Raw genomic sequence first — 14,456 nt, forward strand, 5'->3', positions numbered from 1 at the left:
TTTTTTTTTACAGTTATTACCCCAGTTTTTATTTTTTTACACTGAACATTCCTTTAAACTGCTGAATTGCTGTTTTAGCCTATGGAAGACATCCTGGGATCAATTTGGAGTTGTTTGCAGCCTTCCTGACATTCAAGTTTTTTTCGGGGAAAAAAACTCAAATCGAGTTTTTAAAATTCGATTCAAGTTTGGTGGGTTGATCCTTATCACCCGACTTAAATAAATTTCGATTGGTCGAAGTTTGAGTTCATGGGAGTTTTAAATAACTCCCATGAACTTGAAAATTCGACCCTTGATAAATCTGCCCCATAGTGTAGATATGCTTATTTCGCGAAATGAAAGATGAAATTGGCAACCAAAATCCCTGTTCTCCCCCAACCTACTCCCCCCTCAAAATGTCCCCCTCCCTTTGCTGTAGTTGTTTCTTTGAATTTGTAGTTGTAAGATAATTGTTGGAAACGGCCTTGTATAATATTGTAAAATACATATGTACCATTCCCACCCTACACTTCCCCATCTTTTTCTGAAAACCCTTCCCATAATAACTTGAAAAATAAAGAATTAACAAACAAAAAAAAGTACAGCCCAGTTATGGAGAAAAGTGGGCCAATGCCCGTGAAACGCGTTGGACAAGGAAATTAGGAACCTCGGTTGTGGATCGTAAACCATCTACTCTGTAGCAGTGTGAGTGGAGCGCACAAAGTCTATATCTTTAGGGGTAACAGAATTGCAGAAGAGAAAAGGACATGGAGCTAACTGGTGCACTGATCACACGGAGAAGGTCCAAACATGAGAGGAGCGAGGTTCATGGGCAGATAAGTTCCTTCATGCTGTGTGTTTCTACAGCAAACACAATTTTTATTACCAGTTCAGTGTAACAGCAAACTTGTTGCTGGTCCTTTTTAACAGCACAATGGCCACCTTCTCATGTCTGCTTACAATGTAAAACAGGCTGCCAAGTCAAAATGCACAGTAATCTCTCTATATTAACAAAATTACTTTGTAGCCCTCATAGGCAAGATCCCTCACCCAAGAGATCTTTAACACCTGTAATCAGTCTGGAGAACTAGAGAGAGAATGTGAAAGTATGATTATGTTAAGAATGCTACTGAGCGAAACTGATAGCAAAGAATCTTTATTAAAGGAATATATTACAGAGTCTTACAATACACAAATGGAAAGTCATTAATTTCAGATAATGTGGGAAGAACCCACATAGTAATAGGACTGTCTTTGGTCTTTGATAGAGGCCTCCATTTTTTGCGCTGGTCCTTTGCTCTGTGCTCCATCTTGTTTGGGGTCTTCCAGGATTTTTTCGGTAACCTAATCCTTTCCTATTCATGGTTAGCTGAAAAACAATTCTGTCTAGTAGGAGCCAATTACCTGCCGTTACTTACCTGAGATTTCAAGGCTCAGAAGGATTGAGGCAGGACAGATTCCACCACTTCCATGACATTATTTATGCCTCTTTAAAGGGACATATACAGATAAAGCCAAGATAGGCCAGATAAATTCTTCTTGGTTTCAAGATAGGAAATGTATCTAGCCAAGTACCTGTGCAAATGCAGTTATCATAAAATGTCGAAAAGTTGTGCACAATAACGTACGCCACTTTTTCTCACTTACTGTCAAGCCTAGTACTGAAATTAATCCTAATGATGAGAATTGTCTCTGATGGCATAATGGAAAGGCTGGTGTCAGAGCGAATATTGATGGTAAGGCAGGGGCAGGTGCAGTTTGTGATGTCATTAGAGGGGTACCATTGGTGGCTTGTGACTGACTAGAGAATGAAATTTAGCCAGTCACAGGCCACTAGCAATGCCCACCCCCTATCCCCCCTCTGGTGACATCAATAATAAATCCTGGGGAGCACAGGCTGTGCTTTATAAGGCCTTTGGGAACAGGCTGTGCTTTAAAAGGTCTGGGGGGAACAGACAGTATTTTATAAAACCTGGGGGAACAGGCTGTGCTCTATAAGGCCTGGGGGGAACAGGCTGTGCTCTATAAGGCCTGGGGGGAACAGGCTGTGGTTTAAAAGACCTGGGGGAACAGACAGTGCTTTATAAAACCTGGGGAACAGGGTGTGCTTGACAAGGGATAGAAATAAAAGTATTGTTGAGCATGTAGTCTGTGATGTCATTAGAGGGGTACCGCTGGTGGCTTGTGACAGGCCACTAGCTATGCCCACCCCTATCCCCCCCTCTGATGACATCACAGATAATGATAAAGCCTGGAGGTCACAGGCTGTGCTTTATTAAACCTAAGGAAAGGGTTTTTTTTAACTTTTTAAGGCCTGGGGGAACCAGCTGCATTGTATAAGGCCTGGGGGGGAACAGGCAGTGTTTTATCAAACTTTGGGGGACAGGCTGTGCTTTATAAGGCCTGGGGGAACAGGCTGTGCTTTATCAAACCTGGGGGAACAGGCTGTGCTCTATAAGGCCTGGGGGAACAGGCTGTGCTTTAAAAGGCCTGGGGGAACAGACAGTGCTTTATAAAACCCGGGGGAACAGGCTGTGCTCTATAAGGCCTGGGGAACAGACAGTGCTTTATAAAACCTGGGGGAACAGGCTGTGCTCTATAAGGCCTGGGGGAACAGGCTGTGCTCTATAAGGCCTGGGGGAACAGGCTGTGCTTTAAAAGGCCTGGGGGTTACAGGCTGTGCTTTATAAAACCTGGGGGAACAGGCTGTGCTCTATAAGGCCTGGTGGAACAGGCTGTGCTCTATAAGGCCTGGGGGGAACAGACAGTGCTTTATAAGGCCTGGGGGAACAGGCTGTGCTTTAAAAAGGCCTGGGGGTTACAGGCTGTGCTTTATAAAACCTGGGGGAACAGGCTGTGCTTTATAAGGCCTGGGGGAACAGGCTGTGCTCTATAAGGCCTGGGGGGAACAGGCTGTGCTCTATAAGGCCTGGGGGAACAGGCTGAGCTCTATAAGGCCTGGGGGAACAGGCTGTGCTCTATAAGGCCTGGGGGGAACAGGCTGTGCTCTATAAGGCCTGGGGGAACAGGCTGAGCTCTATAAGGCCTGGGGGGAACAGGCTGTGCTCTATAAGGCCTGGGGGGAACAGGCTGTGCTCTATAAGGCCTGGGGGAACAGGCTGTGCTCTATAAGGCCTGGGGGGAACAGGCTGTGCTTGGCAAGGGATAGGAAATGAAAGGATAGTTGAGCATGTAGTCTGTGATGTCATTAGAGGGGTACCGCTGGTGGCTTGTGACAGGCCACTAGCTATGCCCACCCCTATCCCCCCCTCTGATGAGATCACAGATAATGATAAAGCCTGGAGGTCACAGGCTGTGTTTTATTAAACCTTAAGGAAAGGGTTTTTTTTTACTTTTTAAGGCCTGGGAGAACCAGCTGCACTGTATAAGGCCTGGGGGGGAACAGGCAGTGTTTTATCAAACCTGGGGGAACAGGCTGTGCTTTATAAGGCCTGGGGGAACAGGCTGTGCTTTAAAAGGCCTGGGGAAACAGGCGGTGCTTTATAAAACCTGGGGGAACAGGCTGTGCTCTATAAGGCCTGGGGGGAACAGGCTGTGCTCTATAAGGCCTGGGGGGAACAGGCTGTGCTTTATAAAACCTGGGGGAACAGGCTATGCTCTATAAGGCCTGGGGAACAGGCTGTGCTTTAAAAGGCCTGGGGGGAACAGACAGTGCTTTATAAAAGCTGGGGAACAGGCTGTGCTCTCTAAGGCCTGGGGGGAACAGGCTGTGCTCTATAAGGCCTGGGGGGAACAGGCTGTGCTCTATAAGGCCTGGGGGAACAGGCTGTGCTCTATAAGGCCTGGGGGGAACAGGCTGTGCTTGGCAAGGGATAGAAATGAAAGGATAGTTGAGCATGTATTCTGTGATGTCATTAGAGGGGTACCGCTGGTGGCTTGTGACAGGCCACTAGCTATGCCCACCCCTATCCCCCCCTCTGATGACATCACAGATAATGATAAAGCCTGGAGTTCACAGGCTGTGCTTTATTAAACCTTAAAGGAAGGGTTAACATGGGAAGATGGGGGTAGTATAACATAGGAAAGGTGGGGGGATTTTTTTTTTGTTTTTTTTGTTTTGTTTTTTTAAACTTTTAACTTAAAAAGTGCAAAGCTGTGAACATGAAAAAAAAACAGCTGCATAAGTTGGTAATGGCATAGAAAGCACTTGGGGATATTAAATGCAGCTGTAAGCGCTTTCTGCGGTGATGTTGGTCACAGTGCTACTAACCTGCAAGATGGTGCATTTTGGGAGAAGTACCTTTTCTGGTGTTGTAATTGTAAGGTAGAGCAGGACAGTAAGATGGTAATTAACATTATTTGCTCACCTTTGCTGTTGTCAGAATGTCATACATTACCAGATATGCAGGATGAAGCAGTGGAGGTGCTAGTGGTGTTCTGGTGGAATGTTGCACGGTACTTGGATGGGATGACTCTGAAAAGATACATTTTCTGTCAGTGGGTACAAAACCATATTCTTTGGTGGTCTAGTCTGACACATTAGGTTCATTAAGAAATAGAGATTTCAGAACCATAGTCTACTCCAACCTATTGGTCCCTAGAAATATCATCTCCGTTTTAAACTTTACCTTGCCGACGGCACAGCTACTCATTACTCCAGCCAGCTCGGGTCCACGTAATCGAACCCCTTGAGCATACGGGTCTCGCTGGGGTCCTCTTTCGGGAATGAGATGTATTTCCTGTTGAACCCGTGGGCTGATTCCTATGAGCAATAATAAAAGTACATGGTCATACAGTAATTATTCCTTTCAGCCATTGTGGTATTTAATATTTTAAATTGCCATTTAACAGACTGATTCCCTGAACCCCCCAAAAAAAGCTGTGTGTTTTGTCTAAACACATGCAATGTAAAACTACTGCAAATAGGATTAGTAAAGCAAATCTGGTGCAAAACATAAAAACACTGGAGCCAATGTAAGAATAGATACAGTACTGCTCTGGTAGTGGCTGTAAGTGGGGAGAGGTTCTGACTCCCTTCTGGGTGAATGTGATCACATCACAGTTATGCACTTACATGACTTGTTTTATAGGAGGCTTTAATGTTCTTTTCTCCACGTTTGACCAATCGACAGTTGAAAAAAATGGGTGATCCCGGATGTTGCCATTCACCCCAAGGCGTTGGTTGGCCTTCTTCTTCAAGAGCTAAAGCAAATAATGAACATTTATTTAATAATAATATATTGCATATATTTTTCTACCTTCCATACAGTAAAACAACATATAAAATTCTATAATTGTTCCTAGGTTATGCCTTGTGACCTTGGTTGGTATCCAGAATATCATCAAGTACCAGAAGAGCTCTGCACATAAGGGCCTGGCAGATAAAATCTGGTAAGAACCAGTAGAGATCTAATACCACTAGCACTCCTTATAATAGAGCTTAAGGCTAAACCTCTCGTTCTTGCCCGATGTCATCACTTACAACTGAATTTTGCTCTCACACTATCCCCTCACTCATGAATGCCCATCATAGAGTGACCTTCTTCTAGAGACTTTTCACCCCAGGCTGTAAATTTACTTTTTCCTTCCACACTTGATAGAGAAGCATCTTATCTCCTACTTAGAAGCTAAACCAGTGAGGGTCATCTGACTAATGGAAACAATTTTATTATTCCTACAACAGGCCAGAGATTGGTGCTTCCTATGCCAACGTTCCTCCATAACAAATAAACTAAATACATAAAAAACATTCTGCTATATCAAACACAAAAAGCATTTTTATAACTTTATATTAAAGGGGCTGTTCACCTTTGAGTTAACTTTCAGTATGATGTAGAGATTGATATTCTGAGAAAATTCGCAATTGGTTTTCATTTTTTATTTGTGGTTTTGGAGTTATTTTTATTCAGCAACTCTCTAGTTTGAAATTTCAGCCATCTGGTTGCTAGGGTCCAAATTATCTTAGCAACTATGCAATGATTTGAACAAGAAACTGGAATATGAAAAGGAGGGCTTGAATAGAAAGATGAATAATACAAAGTAGCAATAACAATACATTTGTAGCCTTACAGAACATTTGTTTTTTAGATGGGGTTAGACATTTGAAAGCAGCAAAGAGTCAGAAGAAACAGGCAAATAGTTCAAAAAACTAAATAATGAAGGCCACTTGAAAAATTACTTCGAATTAGCCATTCTATATCATACTAAAGGTTAACTTAAGGTGAACCACCCCTTTAATAGTAGTGTTTACTTTCTTTTCTGTGAATTTATTTCTATAAAAAATGAAAACTCAATAAAAAATAATTGTTAAAAAATAGTAGCATTTACTAAATGTTCATTCTGATTTTACTAACCTGTTTTATGAGGTCACGCAGTTTGGTAGAAAGGGAGTCTGGATATTCAGGCTCTCTGTTGATGACGCTTTCTACCTGTTGTTTCAAGTTTCCCTTCGGTGAGAATGGTAACCTATTGGTGGCCATTTCGTACAAGATGACTCCGAAAGACCACCAGTCAGCTCCAGCGTCGTATGGCTCCTCTAATAAAACCTTGGCAACAAATAACAGATTAGTTACCAAAAGTTCTCATACTGAGAACCCTGATTACCATATAGGATTGCAGAATGGGCAAACTGATGCTTGAATAAAGGCCAATAAAGTAGATATATAAATGTAATGACCCAGGATGGGCTGAAGGATTAGTTGTCTTTGGCAGTCCAATAAGCTCAGAGTGTTAGTGGGCCAAGTGATAGAGTGACAGGTTATAAGATGAAACAGCACCACTCGTTCATAAAATAAAAATACCTTTATTGGAACCCTTTAGGGCATTTCAGCAACGTTTTGGGTCACACCTAACCCTTAATCAAGCTTGTGGTGTGACCCGAAATGTTGCTGTAACGCCCTAAAGAGTTCCAATAAAGGCATTTTTATTTTATGAAGGAGTGGTGCTGTTTCATCTTGTAACCTGAAAGTCTATACCTGTGGATAGTGGCCACTGGGAAAACTTGTACCACGAGTAAGAAAAAGCCAGGAGGCTGTGCTGACTATCCTTGTACTTTCCAAGTGATAAAGTAACACATCAGTGTCACTTAAAATAATAAGAAATATTGTGTAAATTACAGGAACTGAGATTCTCACCTGTGGTGCCGTGTATCCTGGTGTTCCATAATAGCCACACCGTGTGTTTGCTCCATACATACCGGTGCAGACAAGGCCAAAATCACCGATCTTCACATGGCCCTGTTCATCCACCAATATGTTCTCTGGTTTGAGGTCACTGTAAGACACACATGGTTCATATTAGAATGATGTCCAGAAACACAATCATGTATAAATAGGGAAGGACTTAGAAAAGAGAATTTAGATTTTTCTTACCGATGAACGATCCCGTTCTCGTGCAGGAACTGAATACCCACCACTAATTCTGAAGCATAAAACCTTTTAGAAAAAAGAAAACACAAATCACTTTGTAGTTCTGTCTCATACCATTTAATATATGCTTGAGCAGTGTTTCTGTGTTGTACTCCAGTCTCTAGTAGCATGCAGGGTCGCCTTCAGAAATCACGGGGCCCTGTACGGCAACATTTTCTGGTCCCCCTGGTCCCCGCCCACCCTCAAGCCCCACCCCATATCTCTTTCACCCCACAGTAAAAACACCACACAGATATCAGAGCTAAAACATTGAACCCCCCTAAGCTATAAAAAGCCATTGGTGGCCAGGCAGCCCCCCCACACGTTACAAAAAACCATTAGTGATCAGGGGCCGCCATGCAAGTAAAAAGAAAAATTGATGACTGGACCCCCACCCACAAGTTATAAAAAGCCATTAGTGATCAGGGGCCCCCCCTGCAAGTAAATAAATAAAACTGATAGCCTGGGCCCCCACCAAGTTATAAGAAGCCATTGGTAGCCTCCTTTAAGTTAAATAAAAACTTGGTAGCCAGGCCCCCCAATTTTAAAAAAATTACTTGCCAGGGTTTTCTGTCTAAGGGGATTTTCTCCTATTCAGATTTGCTGTACCCTCATTGGTTCTTTAAGGATAAGTCCAGGTAAAGCTGTACAGGGATTAGATAGGGGAAGTAGGAACTTCCCCTTCAGCCTATCCAATCCCAATGCAGCTTTACCGGGACTTATCCTTAAAGAACCAATGAGGGTACAGAAAATCTGAATAGGAGAAAATCTTGCATGCACGGCACTACTGTCCTATTTTCTGAGCTGGCAGCACGCTGAAAGCAGAGGGGCTCAGCTAATCAAGTAAGTTAAGCATGGCCTGGTACCCCTTAGACACAAAACCCTGCGGGCCCAGGACAACTGTCCCCCCTGTGGCCCCCTGATGGTGGCCTTGCTAGCATGTTACTTATAGTGTTACGTGACTGGTAGATATCCATTGTATTTTAGGTACTTCTGTCTCAAGGAGCTTGCTACTTACAGCACTTGCTTGTTACTCAGACGTCCTCGGTCCTCGATGATGTTCTCCAGTGTTCCGCCATTGACGTACTCCAGGGCTAGCAGGATTAGTGACTGGTTATAAAAACAGAAAGGAGAAGGTGAAGCATAGAAATGGATAGGACAAAATAGGAACATGATCATTTTAATCATTTAATACAAAATATGCAAAACAGCATAATAATTACAACAAACTAAGATGACTCCAGGTTAGACAGAACACAATACACTAATATTAATAGCAGTATTGGTTCCACAACTCAGTATTCTAGATTATAATAATGGGTAGGGGTTTAAAGTTGGGGGCTCCCTGGAATTTTTTTGTTCCGGGCCTCCTCTGCACATAAATCCAGCCACACATACTCACGGGTCACCACTGACCTCCCACCACACATACTCACGGGTCACACGGGAGCCCCCTGCCACACATACTACCGAGGAAGCTGACCCCCACTGGGCCCCATATGCATAATATGTACAGAAAGCAGACAGACCCTAGCAGAGCTCACTACCCTGTACCTTAGTTTGGAATGTTGCCATTGCCCGGCATAGAAATGGGCTTCTGCTAGCAATCTGGAGAACCGATGCCTCTCGTCTGACATATTCAAAATCTTCCTCCCGCTGCTTTTCAATGATCTTGATTGCAGTTAGTTGGTTCTTGATTTTAAACGATGCCAACACCACCTGGGAAAGAAGAGCGCAAAGGAAATAAATATTACTGGGTTTCCTATATGTAAATGAGTGACTGTAGCTCCACTCATATTGGTAATTCAACAAAGGATGAGCCATAAAATATTCAATCAATAGCCCCACATTTTTGTACTGGCAATAATGTAACAGTCAAAGGAGACAGGATGTGATAAATTAGCATGATATAGAAAGTTTTTTTTTAATTTGTTTGTGCTTTTTTAATAATAATTTATTTACCCTTTAAAAGGTAAAAGTCATGTGTGTGCTCTGCCTGGGACTGACCATCCTTCTTCAATAGGAATGAAGATTGGGGTGTCCTTTAGATAAGGGAAAATATTCTCTACAGCAAATAAAGCGCATGTACTTCCACTGATCAGAGAAGAGTTTACATGTTAAATTTACATGATTAATTCTCTTGTGATTTCGGTCTCCTTTTGGTTTCATTCCAGATCATTACAATAGATTTTCCCATAGAAGTTCATCACTCACCTTGCCGAAGTTGCCTTGTCCTAGTTCTTTAATAAGGCTGTAATTTTCAATATCGAGGTACTCCGATGTTTTGGCGTCCTCTCTAACCTTCTCTTTTCCTCCTAGGGATTTGTAAAAAAGACAATGTAACTCAATTTATCCATTAAAGATACATAGAATGTTATGTTAAATAATTATAATGTCCTTATATTTAAGGTGCAGTCTTCATATCCCACTATTAATACATATCAAGAGTCTCTATTATGGTGGTATATTCCCAAATTAGTCACCAGGTACAGCATGGGGTCAAGTTGTAAAAACCAATAAATTTACAGTAGGCCCCCAGGGCAACAAAACATTATTTATAGACCATTTGATTGTAAATTACAGTCACTGTGAGCTATCTATCCATTGATGCAGTGATCTTAATGGCATGTCTAGAGTTAAAGGGGTGGTTTACCTTAGTTAACTTTTAGTATGTTATATAATGATCAATTCTAAGCAACATTTCATTTACTTTCCTTTTTCTTCTGACCCTTTCCAGCTTTCAAATGGGGGGGTCACTGACCCCATCTAAAATGCTCTGTATAGCTACACATTTATTGTTACTGCTACTTTTGATCACTCGTCTTTCTATTCAGGCCCTCCTATTCATATTCCCGTCTCATTCTAATCAATGCATGGTTGCTAGGTTATATTGAACCCCAGCAACCAGTTTGCAGAAATTGCAAACTGCAGAGCTGCTGAATAAAAAGTTACATAACTCAAAAACCACCAATAATAAAAGTTAAAGAACAATTGCAAATTGTCTCAAAATATCACTTTCTACATCATACTAAAGGTTAACTCAAAGATGAACATCCCTTTAGTGGAGTGCTCATTGGCCATTTCTGCAGTAATATTACAAGCAAGGCTGGGGTTAAAATTTACCATAAATTACCATACAGCCATTGAAATTAATAATGAATGTATATTGGAAGGTTGCTTAGAATGACTGGGCATGTGAGGAACATTTTTTTGGGTTGAACACCTCTTCAAGTCCAACTTCAATATCTTTCATATTTTTTTCTCCTTACCAGCTGGGCTCTGCTCTGGACTCTGCTCTGGACTTCTTGGTCTTTTCCTTCGCAGTGGATATTGCTTTCGATCCACATCTCTGTCAATTTGTTTATTCGTCTCTATTTCTTTAGTTGTAATCTTTTCTTCTGCTAAAAAAAAAAAAAAGAAAATGTTACTTTGTGGCTCTTTAAGCACTAATTTAATCAGGGACTCATTTATCACTTTTGGCCATGTCATGCACATGATGTGGCTGTTTTATGTGCAACATAAGTGCTAAATTCTACTGGTACAGTTACCGATAGCAACCAATAAAGTCATTTCATTAATTTGGACTGCCAGTGCTCTAGTTCACAGCTCCCTGATCATCAGTGGAAGAAGGAAATAAATCAAAGATGGCCGTCTGTTCTACTGTGGAATACATGGACATCTTTAGAAGTTTCAGCTAGACAGGGAAGGCAAAGAGAGACAAGCAGCATTGGGAAAAGAAGAGCAGTTTGCGGTATTCTGTTTGGGAGAGGTAATCTATGCATTGATGCAGTGATCTTACTGACATGTCCGATATTGACCATTTCTACAGTGAAATTATGGGCAAATTAACATAAATAACCATACATCCACTGAAATTTGTAATGAATGTATATTGCACAGATGCTTGGAATATCTTTCAAGTTTTGTTCCCCTTACCAGCTGGGTTCTCCTCCGGACCTTTCAGTCGTTTGCTTCTCATCGGATATTGCTTTAGTCGTTCTATGCAAATCCTTAAATCCTTCAGCTTTATCTTTTCTCCTGCTAAAAGAATAAAAATCACATTGTAATTTCAAATTTAGCCAGGGACTAATTCAAGGCCAGAACTAGGGGTGGGCAGAAGAAGCACCTGCCTAGGGTGCAACAATAGAGGGGGTGCTGGGCAGGTACCTGTTAAAGTGTTTTCTGTCTACCCCTAGTGCATGTTCACTGACCACTATTACTCTTGCCTCCCTCTCCTCTGTCACTTTCCCTTCCCCTCTGTCACTCTCCCCTCTCCTCTGTCACTCTCCCCTCTCCTCTGTCACTCTCCCCTCTCCTCTGTAACTCTCCCCTCCCTTGCCTCTGTCACTCTCCAATCCCTTGTGCAGTGGGGGAGTGGGGTGACTAGCCGGGTTGCCTAGGGCACCTGTCGGCTTGGCCCTGGGCTCATTTATCGGCAATGTGCAAAAAATTAGTGCAAAGAGCACTTGTTGTTAAAAGGAGAAGGAAACCCCCTGGGCGCAAAACCCCTCCCCTGTGTTGCCCCCCTCCCTCCTGGCCTACCTGTCCCCCTGGGCAAATGCCCCTAACTTGTTACTCACCCCTCTGCGCAAGTCCTGTCCACGGAGTTTACAGTTGCCATCTTCTCCCACGCGCGTCTTCTTCCTGCTTTGACTGGCATCTTCTGGTGCATGTGCAGTAGGAACACTTACCGGTATGGCTCTACTGCGCATGCAGTGAATGTCACGAAGTGAAATCGGAAAACTTTATGATATTCGGCCAGCCGTACCAGTAAATGTTCCTACTGCGCATACGCCAGAAGATGCCAGTCAAAGCAGGAAGAAGACGCGCGTGGGAGAAGACTGGCAAACTCCGTGGACAGGACCTGCTCAGAGGGGTGAGTAACAAGTTAGTGGCATTTGCCCAGATGGACAGGTAGGCCAGGGGGAGGGGTTTTTGCCCCCAGGGTGTTTGCTTTTCCTTTAAGGGGCAGATTTATCAATGGGTCGAATTGAAATCTCCTGATTTTTTTTTAAGGCCAAAATGGTCAAATTCGACTAGGGGGTTATTCAAATTCGATTCGAGTTAAGTGAATGGGAGAGGTCCAGGGATTATTTTGGAGTTGTTTGCAGCCTTCCTGACATTCAAGTTTTTTTCAGAGAAAAAACTCGAATCAGGTTTTTAAAATTCGAATGAAATTTTTCAATTCGAATGAAATTTTTCAATTCGAATTTGATTAGAGTTTTTGGTTAGATCCCATTCGCACGAGTTTGAAAAATTCGTTTTTTTCTTTTAATAAATTCTGATTGGTCGAATTTCGAGTTCATGGGAGTTTAGGGGAGTTTTTAAAAACTCACATGAATTTGAAATGTCAACCTTTGTTAAATGGGCCTCCCCATGTTGCAGCTGCCAGCACCACACACTGCACTTCAGCGCTAAGGAGAATAAGTTTCTGTTCCTGCCTCTGCTCCTAGGATTTTTATAAATCTCCAAGTGTGAAAATGTTGTTTCTCATTGGTTGGAAAACTAGTGAGTGACAATTTGATCCTGAGTTGCAGCGGACAGGTTGTGCCTAAATGGCAAGTAACAGCTTCAGCCTAAGTGGCTACTGCCAGCCCAAGCATATGGGGGAGTGGATCCTTTCCCACATTATACAGTAAATGCCAGAGGTTATTAGCACCCAAAATATACTATATAACTTGAGAGGCAGCAGACACAGGCAACCCAAATGCATTTTATACAATCAGAGGCAGCAGAGGACATTATATATAGGGAGAGGCTGTGGTCACTGGCACAACAATTACATTATATACAGTACAAAGCAACGGTTACTGCCACCCCAATAATGTTACCTACAGTGAGACCCAGTGGTACATTAAATACAGTCAAAGGCAGTTGGCACAGGTACCCCAAGCACTTTATGGTGCCAACAGATACTGGCTCCAAAGACCATTATACCCAATTCAGGCCCTTCCTATTCATATTCCTGTCTAATTCAAATCAATGCATTGTTGCTAGGGTATTTTGAACCCTAGCAACCAGTTTGCAGAAACTGCAAACTGCAGAGATGCTGAATAAAAAGCGAAATAACTCAAAAACCACATCTAATAAAAAACTAAAACCTATTGCAAATTGTCGCAGAATATCACTTTCTACATCATACTAAAGGTTAACTCAAAGGTGAACAACCCCTTTAGTGGAATGTTCATTGGTCATTTCTGCAGTGATATTACAAGGAAGGCTGGGGTTAAAATTTATAATAAATTACCATACAGCCATTGAAATTTGTAATGAATGTATATTAGAAAGATGCTTTGAAATAATGAGCCTGTGGGGATCTGTTTTGGGTTGAGCAGCCCCTTAAGTCCTACATCAATATCTTTCAAGTTTTGTTCTCCTTACCAGCTGGGTTCTCCTCTGGACTTCTCTGTCTTTTTCTTCTCAGCGGATATTGCTTTAGACGGTCTATGCAAATCCTTAAATCCTTCAGTTGTATCTTTTTTCCTTCTAAAAAAATAAAAATCACTTTGTGACTCTCTAATTTCTAATTTAGTCAGGGCCTAATTGAAGGACAGAACTAGGGGTGGGCAGAAGATGCACCTGCCTAGGGTGCAAAAATAGGGGGCAATATGCAAAAAATGATTGCAAAGAGCATATGTTGTATAAATGTTGCAGCTGCCAGCACCACACGCTGCACTCTGGGTACAATTGCTCGGAATTGAGTGTGAAGGGGCACAGGTTTCTATTCTTGCCCGTGCTCCTAGGGTTTTTATAAATAAAGTGTGAAAATATTATTTCCAATGGTTGGAAAACTGGTGAGTGACAATTTGATCCTGAGTTGCAGCGGACAGGTTGCACCTAAATGGCAAGTAACAGCTTCAGCCTAAGTGGCTACTGCCAGCCCAAGCATATGGGGGAGTGGATCCTTTCCCATATTATACAGTAAATGCCAGAGGTTATTAGCACCAAAAATATACTATATAACATGAGAGGCAGCAGACACAGGCAACCCAAATGCATTTTATACAATCAGAGGCAGCAGGGAACATTATATATAGGGAGAGGCTGTGGTTACTGGCACAACAATTATATTATATACAGTACAAAGCAACGGTTACTGCTACCCCAATA

The 14,456-nt window shown here is 42.3% G+C and overlaps 1 protein-coding gene across 1 annotated transcript in view; it reads right to left on the minus strand.

The window, feature by feature from the left end:
- Window positions 1–5,010: 5,010 nt before the first annotated feature.
- LOC121394499 (protein kinase C delta type-like) overlaps window positions 5,011–14,456 on the minus strand; it is a 31,676-nt gene continuing 22,230 nt past the window's right edge. Inside the window, exons 4-14 of the mRNA XM_041565662.1 lie at window positions 14,018–14,067; window positions 13,728–13,832; window positions 11,283–11,387; window positions 10,616–10,747; window positions 9,561–9,661; window positions 8,901–9,065; window positions 8,365–8,456; window positions 7,311–7,373; window positions 7,074–7,212; window positions 6,294–6,485; window positions 5,011–5,142 (exon numbers count right to left, since the gene is read on the minus strand). Coding sequence (XP_041421596.1) covers window positions 5,011–5,142; window positions 6,294–6,485; window positions 7,074–7,212; window positions 7,311–7,373; window positions 8,365–8,456; window positions 8,901–9,065; window positions 9,561–9,661; window positions 10,616–10,747; window positions 11,283–11,387; window positions 13,728–13,832; window positions 14,018–14,067 — 1,276 coding nt within the window. The remainder of the gene's footprint in view (window positions 5,143–6,293; window positions 6,486–7,073; window positions 7,213–7,310; window positions 7,374–8,364; window positions 8,457–8,900; window positions 9,066–9,560; window positions 9,662–10,615; window positions 10,748–11,282; window positions 11,388–13,727; window positions 13,833–14,017; window positions 14,068–14,456) is intronic.

Source organism: Xenopus laevis, chromosome 6L (genome assembly GCF_017654675.1).
Source record: "Xenopus laevis strain J_2021 chromosome 6L, Xenopus_laevis_v10.1, whole genome shotgun sequence".
NCBI lineage: Eukaryota > Metazoa > Chordata > Amphibia > Anura > Pipidae > Xenopus > Xenopus laevis.